Raw genomic sequence first — 15,191 nt, 5'->3', positions numbered from 1 at the left:
TTTTTTTTTTTTTTTTGTATATATAAAAAGAAAAAGAACTATTTAAAAACACGCTACTTTAAATCTGAATAATATATATTTTTTTTTTTTTCTCACATTTGACAATTCTGGTTTTACTATTTCCAGTGCTTTGGTCTAAAAACTTTGTATGTGTGTGTGTGTGTGTGTGTAATGTCAAGGTTCTTTTAAATGTTAACAAAAACAAGCCTTTATTAACTATACAGTTAAAGAAATATTTCTGAGACAGAACCTGGGGCTAGCTTTTGAAATAAATCAAGAAATAACCAACTTCTACAAAAAAATTGGGGGCAATGACTTTGTTGCTGATATTTGTTTTAAAACATTATTACATCCACATTTACTCTTTGTATGAACTTAAATTTAAATAGCTTCTTAACAGTTACCATCAAATTTCTTTCATTTCAGATTGCCTTTGTGAAAATCGAAAAGGCTATTGCCAGCAGAATGGTTCTTGCTGTCATGAAAATTGCCTTGGTGGCTGTAGAGGACCAACAGCTAGAGACTGCCTTGCTTGCAGACATGTTTATCATGACAAGGAGTGTAAGAGAACTTGCCCACCAAACACCTACAAGGTTTATAATACTATTTTGTTTTGCTAATTCTGCTCAAATTTCAGCAGCTCTGTTTGAATACTTTGTAACTGAATAGTTCATTCTTGCATTTTTATTTTCTTTCATTAAAAATGTAAAACTCTGTAGGTTTTATATATATATATATATATATATATATATATATCAGTTGCACACACACACACACACATCTGTATCAATTGCATATGTGTGTGTGAATTTTTTTTATTTAAAAAAAAAAACAGCTGTAACAAAATATTTTCTTATGTCAATAAAAAATCTTGACTCATTCATCAAACTGATTAGTGGGGTGGGGGTTGGAATTATAAGTAATTGTTGGGTGAAGGACAATGCTCGTGACCTTTGTAGGTGCGACTAACCTGGTATGATTGATGTAATTGCATGAATTTCAGACAATGTTTAGAATGAAAGTTTTTTTAGCTTTTTTATTTGTTTTGCCCTGTTAGCACGGCTTGCTCAGGCATTGATTTGAGGCAGGATTCTTATGGCTGGAAGCTCTTACTATTGCCAACCTTCCAGTAGTTTTTCAAGTAAAGGTTTGATCTTTTTTTAAATTTCACAATCTTAAGAAATGCAGAGCAACCAATCATAAAGTTAACAAGAGCATTTAGTGGTACTATGGAATATCAACATGTCTATGTGCACCTGCACACGTGTATGTGTGTGCACACACGCAACAGACTTCCCAGTTTTTATCTACTAAATTCACTCAAAAAGCATTAGTCCTCCTGGGGCTATAGTAATAAGCACTTGCCCAAGGTGTCACACTGTAGGCAAGTGAACCACTTAACCATGCATTTATGTCTAAGAGCAGTGCTCGTTACCTTTGTAAGACCTCTTAGCTTGTTCCAATTGTTGCAACTGGCTGATCCCTGAACTAAACCATCTGCAGTGAAAATAGAGTTGGGAAAAGAACTTGAGACCTGGAACCAAATGTATGTGGCGTATTGAAATTTAGTAAAGGTACTGAGAAACTAAGTGGTGGAGTCTTAACCGGTTAGTGTAGATGTTTGCACATACATCCGAATGAGGGTTAAAACAAGTTAATATATGTTATTGAAGTACCAGCATAGACATTCAGCTGGAAAGGGAACAAAAGTTTAATTCTCATCTCTTATAATATATTTTAGAGAATAGGTACTCATAGATGCTTTTCATATGATAAGAGGAAAACAGTAGTTTAAGCTTGTGATAAAATATTATACAAGAAGCATTAAAAAGCTAACTAGAAATCTGCGTGTGTGTGTGTGTGTGTAGGGGCAGATAGTGAAATATAGGCCTTATGAGTGAAATTGAGTTGATAGAAACAGTGCAAAATCCTGTTAGACGGTTTGTAATTGATCTTGTCACCTGGTTTAACCTCTGCATTGAGCCCTATGTGTGTCTTCAGTGGAGTTCACTCTTTCAAGTTTTGGGGCCAGATTTGGTTGCTTTCCTTTTGCCTACCAGCTTTGGAGACTCTGACTAAACTATTAAACAAACTGTGTGTGTTTTATTTTAAATGAATCTCTTTAACTGAATTAGTATTGCAAATAGCAATTGGGTATTTCTGCTACCACGTTAATTAAGGATATTCTTAGAATTTTTATAATGTGAGGAGCTGATTGCTGAGCACAGTCAGCTTCTCTTTCTGATGCACTAGATTCACTAGTTGGAGCCATTTCTCTGAAATTAAATTCTGCCAAAGTCAGCTTTACTTTTCATTCTTTGGGGGCTAATAAAAATAATATACCAGTTATAATAGGAGATTGACAGATGTGTGAAAATGTTGGACTGTGTACTTTGTGGTATGTGCTCTGGGTTCAAATCCCACCATGGTCTACTTGGGCAATAAACTTAATCACCTGGTTGTAACACCACTACTGCCACCACCTGGTGCATTGAGTGTTTTAGAGAAATTTGCTCTGTTGCAAACATTATGACCAAGTTCTATATCTAAGGATGCCATCCTCTCTAACTTCCACTAGTCATGAGAGTCCTGTAAAAGGTTATAAGTACTGCCTTTCCTTCTGAATAAAAGATGTAAAAAAAAAACCAATTACTGATGCAAATATTTTAGATCCAAATAACAGTACTGTCTTAGTGGGTCTCTGGGACAACACTCTTGGTTCCTTTCCAAACTATTTCAAATATTCTCTTCTTTATCATCTTGTTTTCAATTTTGTAAACATACACTTTTTTCTACTTGGTACAAAATCCCTGATAAAATTTAAGATTTCTTTACTATATCAGTTACTTATCCATAAATAATGTAATTTTGCTTTGTGTAAATATTTTTGTCACTAATTTTCTAAACTGTTTTGTTTTAGTTCAAAAACCGCCGCTGCCTCACTGAAAGAGAATGTAGATCGGTTGCATATAATTTCAAGTTATTGGAAGCTAACATGACTACTAACAGGACAGCCCTTTGTACCGAACATTGCCCTGTCGGATATATTGAAAACCCAGATGATCCAAATAGGTGCCTGAAGTGCAAAGCCAGATGTCCAAAAAGTTAGTAATTGCATTATTATCTTTTTAAGTTGATTTCTTTTTTCTTATCTTAAAATCTTTGAAAATGATTTATTTCATGTAGAATGAATTGTAGCAACTTTCATCACTATCATCCTCTTCATCATCATCATCATTTCACACCCACTTTTCCATGCTAGCTTAGTTTGTGGAGGTCGTTACCGTCTGAGTCATGCAGCACCACACTTCACAAACTCTTGTTTATTATTTGGTCTATATAAGGTGGCGAGCTGGCAGAATTGTTAGCACTCCGGGCAAAATGCTGCTAAGCATTTTGTCCGTCTTTGTGTTCTGAGTTCAAAATCTGCCATGGTCAACTTTGCCCTCCATCCTTTCAGGGTCGATAAATTAAGTACCAGTGAAACACTGGGGTTGATGTAGTCATCTAGTTCCCCTCCCAAAAAATTTCAGGCCTTGTACATTTAGTAGAAAAGATTATTTGGTCTATATAACCTGACTAACAAAAATCCCTTGTTTGCACATTATTCATTTTCATAGTATCATTTCTGTCTTTTTCACTCTGTTCCTCTATTCCCGATTCTCAAAGCAACTGTTTCAGATTCTTGTAAATGTAGAAACATTTTTAAGTTTCCTGATATTGCATTTAGTATTTTATCAATGCACTTACCTGTATTGAAGAGGTAATGGTGATGGCAAACAGTATTAAGAATTACTTCTTTTACAAAGTGTTTGTTTCTGCTAACTCCTCTGTAATTTATTCTTCATATGAGAAATTCAATCCTTAAAAAGGCCTGGATTTGAGCATATTTCAGTTTATAAAAGTCTACAACATTTATAATTTGAGTAAAATAATAACTCTTGTCTTACTTTGCTGAACTGTATGATAAGCAATTAACTTCTAGATCTTTCTCAGTTTTTAATATACAAGGAAAAGATAGGCTGGATTGTTAAGAATTTTGTTTCTCAGTCGCTTGGTTTGGGGTTCAGTCCCAATGCAAAGTACTTTGAGTGAGGTGTCTTAAACAAATCTTTGGGTCAAAACTCTGTGAGTAAATTCAGAAGATGGAAAATGCCAAAAGCCTGTTGTACATGTGTGTGTGTGTGTGTTTGTATATATATGTTTGTGTCTCCTTGTCTTGATATTTGCTTGCTTATTGCAACTTTACTGTTCATACAAAAGCAATGACATTTGTTTGTAATCATCCATGAAAAACAGATCTGGCTATTGAGCTGTGTATGTTCAGAGGATTAAAGGAAATATTACCTTCTTCTTCAAACTGTAACATACTATAAAAAGTACTTCATATTAAACTACAAGATTGTTACTGATGAAATTTCATGAATTTTACTATTTTTCTCAATAGAATGTCCTGCCAAAGAAGTGAAGAGTATCTCATCTATCCAAAGTCTAAAAGATTGTACTGAAATAACAGGAGAATTGATTTTACAACATCTTAATGGTAATTTTTTTTCTTTCATATCAGTGGTATCAAATATACAGCCCTGAGGCTGGATATGGCCAGTGGCAATGTTTATTTAGCCCAGCCCTGGCTCAATTTTATAAAATAAATATAGAAAATGTATGTGTACAGAGCTGGAGCTCAACTAGAATTGTAATTAACACTGGTTCCTGTTAATCAAATTATTGCACTTTTGGCAGTCTTTACTTATCTCAGCCAATAGAAAAGAAGATTATGAATCCATATGCTAAAAAATGTGACCTATTTCTCCTTCATTTTCTCTATACATGCTGGGCTAAACCTCTCCCTCCCCTTGATGATCCATTAATGCTAGGCATCCAAATGCACTTTGAACATCCAATGCTGAGTTCCAAATAACTGCAATAGTGAAACATATGCAGTATAACCATAAACCTCTTTGTTTTTTTAACTCTTATTATTTTTTTTTTTTTCCTTTATTATTTTCAGGTGTTCTTGCTCAAGAACTGGAAGCAAATCTTGGGCAAATTGAAGAAGTTCACAATTTCATAAAAATTACCAGGTCAGATGGTTTAGTATCTTTGTCATCTTTCAAAAGCCTGAAGGTTATACACGGCAAGAAACTGGAAGATGATAGGTAGATAATGTTTCTGCTTTGATTTTCCTTTTTAAACTTGTAAGAATAAATTTTATAATTATTTTTTATTCAGAAGACAGGATATTTCACTATCATCATTAGATGCAGCTTTGGCCATGTGGAAATGAACATTGCTCCATAACCATGTGATTTCTGGTTCCATCCTATTGTATAACACCTTGGGCTTACTTCTTTCATTGTAGCCTCAAACTGACCAATGCCATGTCAGTGAAATACTTAGACAGATATTGCACAGAAGCCTGTTGTATATATATGTGTATGTACATGTGTGTGAATGTTTTTTCTTTTTCCCTCCCACATATTCTTGCATCAACACTACGTAGGTGACATTGATACTGGGTTTATGTCTCCTGTGAACAATAAGTCCTCTCCAGTGCAATAAAAAAATACCTTAATAAACAGGTATGGGTTGGTGACTGGAAAGGTATCCAGCTGTAGAATAATACTTTAAGAAGTCTCATCTAACTCGTACCAGCATGAAAAAGTGGATGATGATGGCAAGGACAACTACAATTTTATGTTTTTTTTTTCTCCTTTTTCTCCTGATGATATAGTTTGGACAATAGTTTTTCACCATTTGTCAAGGATCTCGTGGGATTTCTTTCTATATATTGTTCCAGTCAATTCAAATTGTCTATAGTTTATTTCTGGCCTGATATTTTTCTGTAGGTTTCAGTCATCACTATTTTGATATTTATGTGTTAGCATAATCCCTCATTTTGTCAGCAGTGATTGATTTCTGGTCTCAGAGGTTGTTTAATTGTTCTTCTAATTGGTGATACTAACCAACAAAATCAAGATGAAGTTTTACCATTGTGTTTGATGTTTTGCTGGTCCCTACTGAGAGGATTATATGATCTGTTCTCATTTTCAGATATGCTCTCTACCTCAGAGATAATGAAAACATTGAAGAGCTATTTTCTAAAGATGTAGAAAAGAATCTGGTTATAAAGCGAGGCAAGGTGTTTTTCCATGATAACAGACGTTTGTGCCAACACAAAATTCGAGAACTAATGAATTATACCAAATTGAATGCTTCCAACCATACAGAGCATGACATATCTACCTCCAATGGTGATCTTATTCCTTGTAAGCACAAATATTTTCATATTTTACATGAAATAATACAAAGTATTTGTTCATTTTTTTTTCACCCCTTCTATTTGCATGTATCTGTATAATCCAGTGCTCCACAAACGGTATGCCATGGCACACTGGTGTGCCACAGTATAACTTGAATATAAATTTTTTTCCCCTATACTATTAGTTATATTTTTAGTTCAGATGTGCTTCCGAATTTTGATCAGAATATAAGTGTACCGCAAGTGAAAAAAGGTTGCGGAGCAATGGTATAATCTGATATTGAGATATAACTAATGCTTTTCTGTAGAACAATTAATGTATTTAAATAGTAAATAATTTTACATGTAAATTTTAAAGCAGTGAATTGGTGGGGGTCATTAGAGCTTTCAATAGAATGTCTCACAGTATTTGTTTCAATACTCAGCATTCTATGTTCAAACCATGCCGTGGTTAACTTTGCCTTTCTGTCTTTTGAAACCAATAAAAAGGTAACAGTCCAGGGTAGTAGATTGGCAGAACTGTTATAGCATTATGTGAGATCCATTGTGGTATATATTCCAACCCATTGCCTAGCTATATCAACCCTGAAATGGCAGCCTTTCCTGAGAACATTATCAGTAGCATGTAGAGGAGAGGCTTGCATGCATGAGCAGCTGCAAGTCTTCAAAAAATCCTTACCCGGGTCTATGCATACAACTGCAGAGCTTCTCCACCCATATAATCAAGGTGTTACATCCAATGACTGGTGTAGCAGCTTTATAGTCAGCTGCTTCAAGGATAAAGGAGATACCTCAGATAGAAACAATTACAGAAGTATTAAACTGCTGGACCAGGCAATGAGAGTAACAGAGAGAGAGTTATAAGCTGATTGATTAGGGAAAAAAATTAGACTAGATGAGAACTTTGGTTTTGTGCAGAGGGGCAGTATTATAGATGCACTCTTCCTTGTGAGGCAGTTGCAGAAGTATCTTGCTAAAAGTAAACCATTGTAGTTGGCACTTGTTGATTTGGAAAAGCTTTTGACGGAGTCTTTTGCTTTGTTTTCTGGTGGTTTCTAAGGAAGTTAGGAGTAGACGAATGGCTTGTTAGAGCTGTGCAATCCATGTATAAGGGTACTGTCAGTAAAGTGAGAATCAACCATGAATACAATGTTGAATTTAGTGTATAAGTAGGAGTTCACCAGAGCTTGGTTCTCAGTTCCCTCCTATTTATCCCATGGGAACTATTATATGTTGATGAGCTCACTTTCATAGTGGAATATGTAACAGAATTGGAAATGAAATTCCAGATATGGAAGCAAAACTTAGAATCAAAGGGCAGTAAAGTTAACCGAGAAAAACCCAAAGTTGTAGTAAACAAGAAAGCAGATAAGACTCTCTTCCTGTCAAGTAAATGGCCCTTTTTCTGGGAACAAATTGGTAACATTGCTACTATGGGAAATTTTTGCTCCGCTTTGCCAGTACTCTCCAGGAACAAATTAACTCGTATATAGGGGTATTGCCCTTTATATATATATATATATATATATATATATATATATACACATATACATACACACACAAAAGCAAATTAAGTAACTGTTTTATGAGGAAGTTACATTGGCAAATCAAGAATTTAAAATGTATAGCTTGTAAATAGGTCCTGCTAGTCGGTTCATTAATTAGGCATTTGATTAAAATTGCTTTGTTATTTCAATTCTCTAGACTCAATGGGGCTACTTTTCTCATTTAAAAGCCGTATTAAATTCAGAATAATTTAATAAGGACACAATAAAGAAAACGTTATTAAGTATATGTGAGATAATGTAATTTTATTTATTGTAAAAATGTAATTATAAATATTTAAGTTAGAAATACAAATTTATACTAACTTTTTAATTACTTTTTTTTTTAAAGAATTTTAAGAACATATTCTAGCTTTCTTCCAAAAAGGCTACACTTAAGGGAGTCAAAAAGCATTCACTTTAAATGTGTAAATATAATAGGAGATGTTTCAGTATTTAATTGTAATGCTATAGATACACAAGAGGTGGAGTGGGTTCACATGCACTTTGACATAGAAAAAGACTTTGAGCCAGATGGATAAGAATAATTGGTTGCTTGAGTGCCACTAGAGAGTATTCTGATTGCTCACTCCTGGGTTCAATCTCACTGCATGACCTTTTGGGCAAATATTTTCTTCCAATAGCCTCAGGCAACTCTAAACCTTACCTGTGAAAATGAGTTGGCTGCAGACTGAGAGAAAGCCTAATAATCCAAAGGGCCAGCCTTGTCACATATTGATCATGTGAAGTGGACAGGTGCTTGGAATACTCAGCCATGTACACTGTAATACAAGTAGGTAGTTTGTGTGTGTATGTGTGTGTGTGTGTGTGCATGATCCTTCTATTTATCTACACACTCACACACATATACATAGATATACACAGACACATGCATGTTCACACAAATTGTGTGTAGGCTTATCCATAATTTAAAGGGCTAACCTGGTCACATGCTGTGTCATGTTGATTAGGCCTTAAGGTCTGTATTAAAAATACAAATGTAGGGAGAATACTCAGTGGGTTGACATTGAGAAGGCAGTTCCATTGATTGAACAACTTAGAAAGTTTGTGAATGAAACTGACACAGATCTGTTCTTCAATTGGATGGTTTCAAACTAATACATATTTATTTCCTGAGATTAAACAGTTCAAAGGATTCATTTTCTACAACTAAAACAACTTAAAATTATAAAATAAGCAGAAGGAAATGCTAGATACCTTTTTTTTTTCCCCGCAAATATATTTAAGCTATTCATACTTACTAGGAGAAAGTATACACTGATAGATGTGAATGTTAAAACTTCCCTTAGAGAAGAATGTACTATTAAACATGGACTAATTGTTAGTGACCTCAGTGTAGGTGCTATGTGGACTTAGATGTGCAAGAGGATCTAGAGAAGGTTTAAAAACTGCTGCTGCTAAACATAAGTTCAGAGAGATTCTGGGTGATGCGTATGGCAAAAAAAGAGGTGGATATAGAGGCTTAACACTTAAGCATTTGAACCTGCTGTATCAGGGCCAAATATTCTATTTATTGTATGTTCAAACCAGCCAGATCCAGTTTGTCACACCTACCCTACTATGTCAGTCTAAAAATAAACAATCAGATTGAAATTTCGAAGCCACAAGATAATGCATGATTAATTCAAAGCAATGTGAATAAATAAGCATTGCTTTTGTCAAAGTAATCTGAATACCAAAGGGTTGAAACATAAAGAACAACTAGGTATTTCTGTGAGACAACCCCTGCTGTGAGTCCCATTTAAAATTTGTGGTTGAAACAAAGTATCATCCAGATAAAAGGTGATATACCAGCAGATTATTACTGTAGATAGTCATGAAAGTTAAAAGACTGGTTTGGAAAGACTTGAAGAAATGGAGCAGTAAAAAAGAGTATCAAGTAGCTAGAAGAGAAGCTAGACATCACATTTACAAAGCAAGAGGTTTGCCAATGTTTCACAATATAAAAATCAGAAGCATGGGATGTTTAATGTTGCAAAGTAGTGTATCAGTATGAATAAAGTTATGGTTAGGATAAAGTGTCTTTGGAATGACAGCATCACTCTTACAACAATGAGATGAAAGAGGCTCAGAAGTGATACAAGAAGAAATAATTGGTTGCAAAGAATGTGTGAGATGAATAAAAATGAGCTAAAGAAGACTCAGTTGAGGGACCAGCTAGTGAAACTGACAGTTATATGGTTGAAATAGCTTTTTAGGATATGAAAGTGGTGAGTTGCTGAAAATAACTGGTGAAACAGAGCTGAAACCACTTGACTAATCAACCACAACCAGTTAGTTCAGGAAGGTGCCATATTCAATGACTAGCGTAACAGTATCATCATCATCAATTGCTACAAAAGTAAAATTACTTTGGAGAGAAGCAACTACTCTGGTAGCAAACTAATGGATGAAGTTATGGTAGTAACAGAAATAGTTATAGCACAACTGATTAGGATGTGAATTAACTTAGATGAGATGCAGTTTAAATTTGCACTAGGCAAAATACCATTGATGCCCTCTTCTTACAGAGACAAGTACAGAAGTTCATTTCTAAGAACAATACACTAATATTTGTTTTAACTGGAGAAACATTTTAACAAGGTTTTCTGTAGATTGGAATCTTTATGATATAGATAGGTGTCTATCAAGGCGCACTTCTCAGCTCCTTCTATTTATTGTTGGTTGTTCTCTACATTATGATAGAGGTGTAAATTCTCTATGTTGATGACTTAATATCCATGGCTAATTTGTTAAGGTGTTGGAGAAGAAATTCCAAAATATGAATTAAAGTTTAGAATCAAGTAAAACTTTATAAAAACAAAATGTTTAGTTAGCAGGAAAAAGACAGTACTCTCCTGCCATCTGGGAGATGGCCATGCTCAATCTGCAGGAAAAGAATTGGTAAGAATTGCTTGTTGTGTAGTACACAAGAAATGCAGTGGAATCACAAGCAAGCTAATAGAGTTGGACTAACAGTAACAACACTCATAGCTGACCTAATTAGCAGTGGAGGAGGAGGTTAAAAAAATGGAGTAAGAACAGTGATAATGGCTTGGTATGCCAGCAGCAAAGGGATTCTCTCTCTAAGTGAAGGGCAGATTATATAGAGCTTGTGTACAAAGTGCAGTGTTACATGGTAGTGAACCATATGTATTGAAAATGAAGGATGTGCAAAAACTGGAGAGAAATGGGGCAAGCATGCACTGTGAGATATGTGTTTCAGGTGTTTAGGAACAATAGAGAACAGATGAACTGTGTGTTGGAAAAAACTGGGTATAAAAGGAATCAAATGTAATGTACAAGATAACAGAATGCAATGGTAAGATCATGTGATGTGTATGGCTAGTCAGATAAAAGTGTGCTAGGTAATCCAGATGAAAGGAACTTAAATGCAAGAGAAGAAGACACGAGAGATATCTGAAGCTAATCTCTGAAGGTTGAATGTCATAAAGGAGGACAGCAAAAATAGTTGGGATGCTTTGCTGCAGAAAACTCTTCTGACCCATGCAAGCATGGGAAAACAGTTGTAAAATGACAGTGGTAATGGTGTTTGATTTAAGAAGAAAATTATTTTTTTTTATTATCAATTTTTACATTTGTTTTCCATGCTGGAATGGGTTGAACAAATTCATCACAATTTAGTCAGTTCTTACTGGGAACCACTGTGTTGATAGACTGATAATTAGGTTTAATTTTTGGCACCTGCAATAGAGAGGTTGTTCTGTTCTCAGCAAAACCAGACTAAAGAGTCCCTTCCACCCAACTCTTTTATAGAATATTACTTCTCCTGGTCCTAAAATAAAATAATCCACCTTATTTATAGACTATATTTTACATAATTCTAGATATGCCTGTAAAATATTACTTTACATCTTGAAAATAAAATTGATTTTTCTTCTTTGTTTTAAATTCTAGGTCAGACCAAAAATTTGAACCTCACTATTATATCAACTGCTTCAGCATTTGCGATTTTGAAATGGAACAGGTTTGAAATGGATGATTCTCGAGAAATGCTTGGTTATGTTATATATTATCGTGAAGTGTAAGTTCAAATTTAGTTATCATTTATTTTTTCTTTTAGCTCTCTTTCTCTCTCTCTCTCTCTCTCTCTCTCTCTCTCTCTGCTACATTATTTAAATGATGGTACGGTGTAGTGTGAAGATGTACCTTCCTAGCAGTTGGAGCTATAGTACAGGAGTCCCTATATTAGCTTGTGTCTAAGTGAAGCTTCCCTAACCTTATACAGGGTATCCACAAAGTCTGGGTACATGGAGTAAACAAAATCATAACATAAACAATTAAATATAAAAAATAATAATTTCTTAAAGTATGTGTTAATCCCCATGTACCCAGACTTTGTGGACACCCTGTATATGATATAGTTTTATATATATATAGATATTTTCGATCTAGTTTGGATTCTTTGCCATCAAATTTGATTGCAAAGAATTCAAATTTGATGGCAAAGAATCCAAACTAGATCGAAAACATCTATATATATATATTTCCTGGTTTCCTTCTGCTTTGCTTATAACTCTTTCACTAAGTTTACATTATTCTCATAATAATCCAACCTCTTTTCATAAACATTAAGAACAACCACTGGTTCTTCCCAATTTCTGTCTATGAATTCCACTCAAAAGGCATTGGTTGACCCATGGCTATAGTACGACACACTTGCTCAAGGTGCCACACAGTGAAACTGAACTTAAAACCACTTGATTTCAAAGTGAACTTAGTAACCTCACTTATACTATATGCATCGTCATCACCATCATCATCATTTCAACGTCCACTTTTCCATGCTTGCATGGGTCAGGCTGAATTTATTTGAGACAGATTTTCTATAGCTAGATACCCTTCCTACTGCCAACCCTCACCTGTTTCCAAGCAATGCAACATTTCCCCTTGGCCAGATTTTATCCTTGCAGAATATTGGAAATGAATGACACTCCTTGTGTAACAGTGATACTCATTTATAACTGTCATGTGATATCATAACAAGGAGACACCACCACACACCTGTAAAAGGTGCTTCTTCCAGCTTCTATCTACTAAATCCAGTAACAAGGCTTTGGCTGGCCCAGGGCTATAGTAGAAGATACTTGCCCGAGGTGCCACACAGTGGGACTGAACCCAGAACTGTGTGGTTGGGAAGCAGACTTCTTACCACACTCTCTTTACTCTTTTACTTGTTTCAGTCACTTGACTGTGACCATGCTGGAGCACCGCCTTTAGTTGAGCAAATCGACCCCGGGACTTATTCTTTGTAAACCTAGTACTTATTCTATCGGTCGCTTTTGCCAAACCGCTAAGTGACGGAGACATAAACACACCAGCATCGGTTTGTCAAGCAATGCTAGGGGGACAAACACAGACACACAAACACACACACACACACATATATATATATATATATACATACATATATACGACAGGCTTCTTTCAGTTTCCGTCTACCAAATCCACTCACAAGGCTTTGGTCGGCCTGAGGCTATAGTAGAAAACACTTGCCCAAGATGCCACGCACTGGGACTGAACCCGGAACTATGTGGTTGGTAGGCAAGCTACTTACCACACAGCCACTCCTGCGCCTAGCCATTTTCCATGAAAAATTTCTTTTTTGTTTTTATTCCAGTTTTGATGTTAATTTGCTAAATGATCTTAAATTAATTTTAATTATGTTGCTTTTATCAATTTCAGAGCCGATAAAAATGTTCCACTTTTTGAAAAACAAGACCTTTGCATTGATAGATTGTAAGTATACCTGTCATCATTGTGCACATCTTTAAAATAATGAAAATTATCTGTTGAATGTGATATTATTATCACCATCATCATCATTTTTTTTCCATGCTGGCATGCATTGGACGGTTTGACAGGAGTCGGTCAGCCATGGAGCTGTCTTGACTCCAGTCGTCTGTTTTGGCATGGTTTCTACAGCTAGATGCCCTTCCTAATGCCAACCACTTTACAGAGTGTGCCGGGTGCTTTTTATGCATCACTGTCACAGATGCATTTACACAGCACTGGCACAAGTGCATTTTTGTAGCACCAGCTTGAGTACATTTTATACGGCACTAACATGATTGCATTCTATGTGTGACACAACTGAAATATGTAACAGAGAAAATAATGTATACTAATAATCTCTAAACATTACTTCCATAGTGAAGACATTTAGCCTGGTGGTTAGGGCATTGAGCTCAAAGTTGGCATTTCCTGAGTTCAATTCTCAAACCGGGTGGCATAGTGTATCTTTGAGTAAAGCATTTCATATCACATAGTCCAGACAATTCAGCTGAAAATAATTTACCAGTAGCAGTTGGGAGTTAACTTTACAATGGACTGGCATCCCATTTAGCAGAGAGTCTAGTAGTTTGAGTTGCCAAAATGTTGTCAGAGGCTAGGATAAGCTCCTGTCTTGTAAGACTGGAGACTCAAGGCAGGCTTACCTCCACAATGCTAACTTAGGTAAAATGTTTTCTTGATTAGAAAGGATCTTGGAATCAAATTACTTTACAGAAGCAATATTGTACTTTGTTCCTCTTCAGACATTAATTTATACTTGAGTTTTAAATACATGAACAAAAGAAAACTAGTTAGAAACAATACTTAATCACAGATGTTATATGTATATATATATATGTATATATATATGTGTGTATATATATATATATATCAGCATTTTCTTGTCTCCCAATCTATTACCCCTTCACTGTCTCTCTGCGAAATTCCTTCAGGATATTCCCTCAGCGTTGACTATTTTCGTCTCCTGTCTGGCCCTAAGGCCTTATTTTGTTTGTTTACTTCTGTCTGTCATACAGCTACTAACTGTCTTGTTTTGGAGTACATTTATTCCACATTTGTATGTTGATTGTATCGCATTCTTGTTTGTACATTTTCTGTCTTGTTTTCCTTGTTGGCTCCCCAGTTCCTGGCAACATGTGCCACAGGTAAGCAAAAAATTGTGATAGCCTAGTAACTGATGAGGAGCTGGTGTCCATCTATGCCTGTTTCTCGTTTGTTTGTGCATTTATTATATATTTTCAACTATATATATATATATGATGGCACTCCGTCGCTTGCGACGTCGAGGGTTCCAGTTGATCCGATGAACGGAACAGCCTGCTTGTGAAATTAACGTGCAAGTGACTGAGAACTCCACAGACACGTATACCTTTAACGTAGTTCTCGGGGATATTCAGCGTGACACAGTGTGACAAGGCTGACCCTTTGAATTACAAGCACAACAGAAACAGGAAGAAAGAGTGAGAGAAAGTTGTGGTGGAAGAGTACAGCAGGGTTCGCCACCATCCCCTGCTGCGGCCTCGTGGAGCTTTAGGTGTTTTCACTCAATAAACACTCACAACGCCCAGTCC

At 35.5% G+C, this 15,191-nt stretch overlaps 1 protein-coding gene across 1 annotated transcript in view; it reads left to right on the top strand.

Annotated features, from left to right (window-relative positions):
- Positions 1-15,191, top strand: part of LOC106876722 (insulin-like peptide receptor) — a 163,372-nt gene that overhangs the window by 111,776 nt on the left and 36,405 nt on the right. Inside the window, exons 6-12 of the mRNA XM_052966719.1 lie at positions 427-593; positions 2,921-3,104; positions 4,448-4,543; positions 5,012-5,159; positions 6,055-6,269; positions 11,725-11,851; positions 13,513-13,566. Of these exons, the coding sequence (XP_052822679.1) occupies positions 427-593; positions 2,921-3,104; positions 4,448-4,543; positions 5,012-5,159; positions 6,055-6,269; positions 11,725-11,851; positions 13,513-13,566 (991 nt within the window). The remainder of the gene's footprint in view (positions 1-426; positions 594-2,920; positions 3,105-4,447; positions 4,544-5,011; positions 5,160-6,054; positions 6,270-11,724; positions 11,852-13,512; positions 13,567-15,191) is intronic.

Source organism: Octopus bimaculoides, chromosome 3, assembly GCF_001194135.2.
Source record: "Octopus bimaculoides isolate UCB-OBI-ISO-001 chromosome 3, ASM119413v2, whole genome shotgun sequence".
Lineage (NCBI taxonomy): Eukaryota > Metazoa > Mollusca > Cephalopoda > Octopoda > Octopodidae > Octopus > Octopus bimaculoides.
This window is presented reverse-complemented; position numbering and strand designations above follow the sequence as displayed.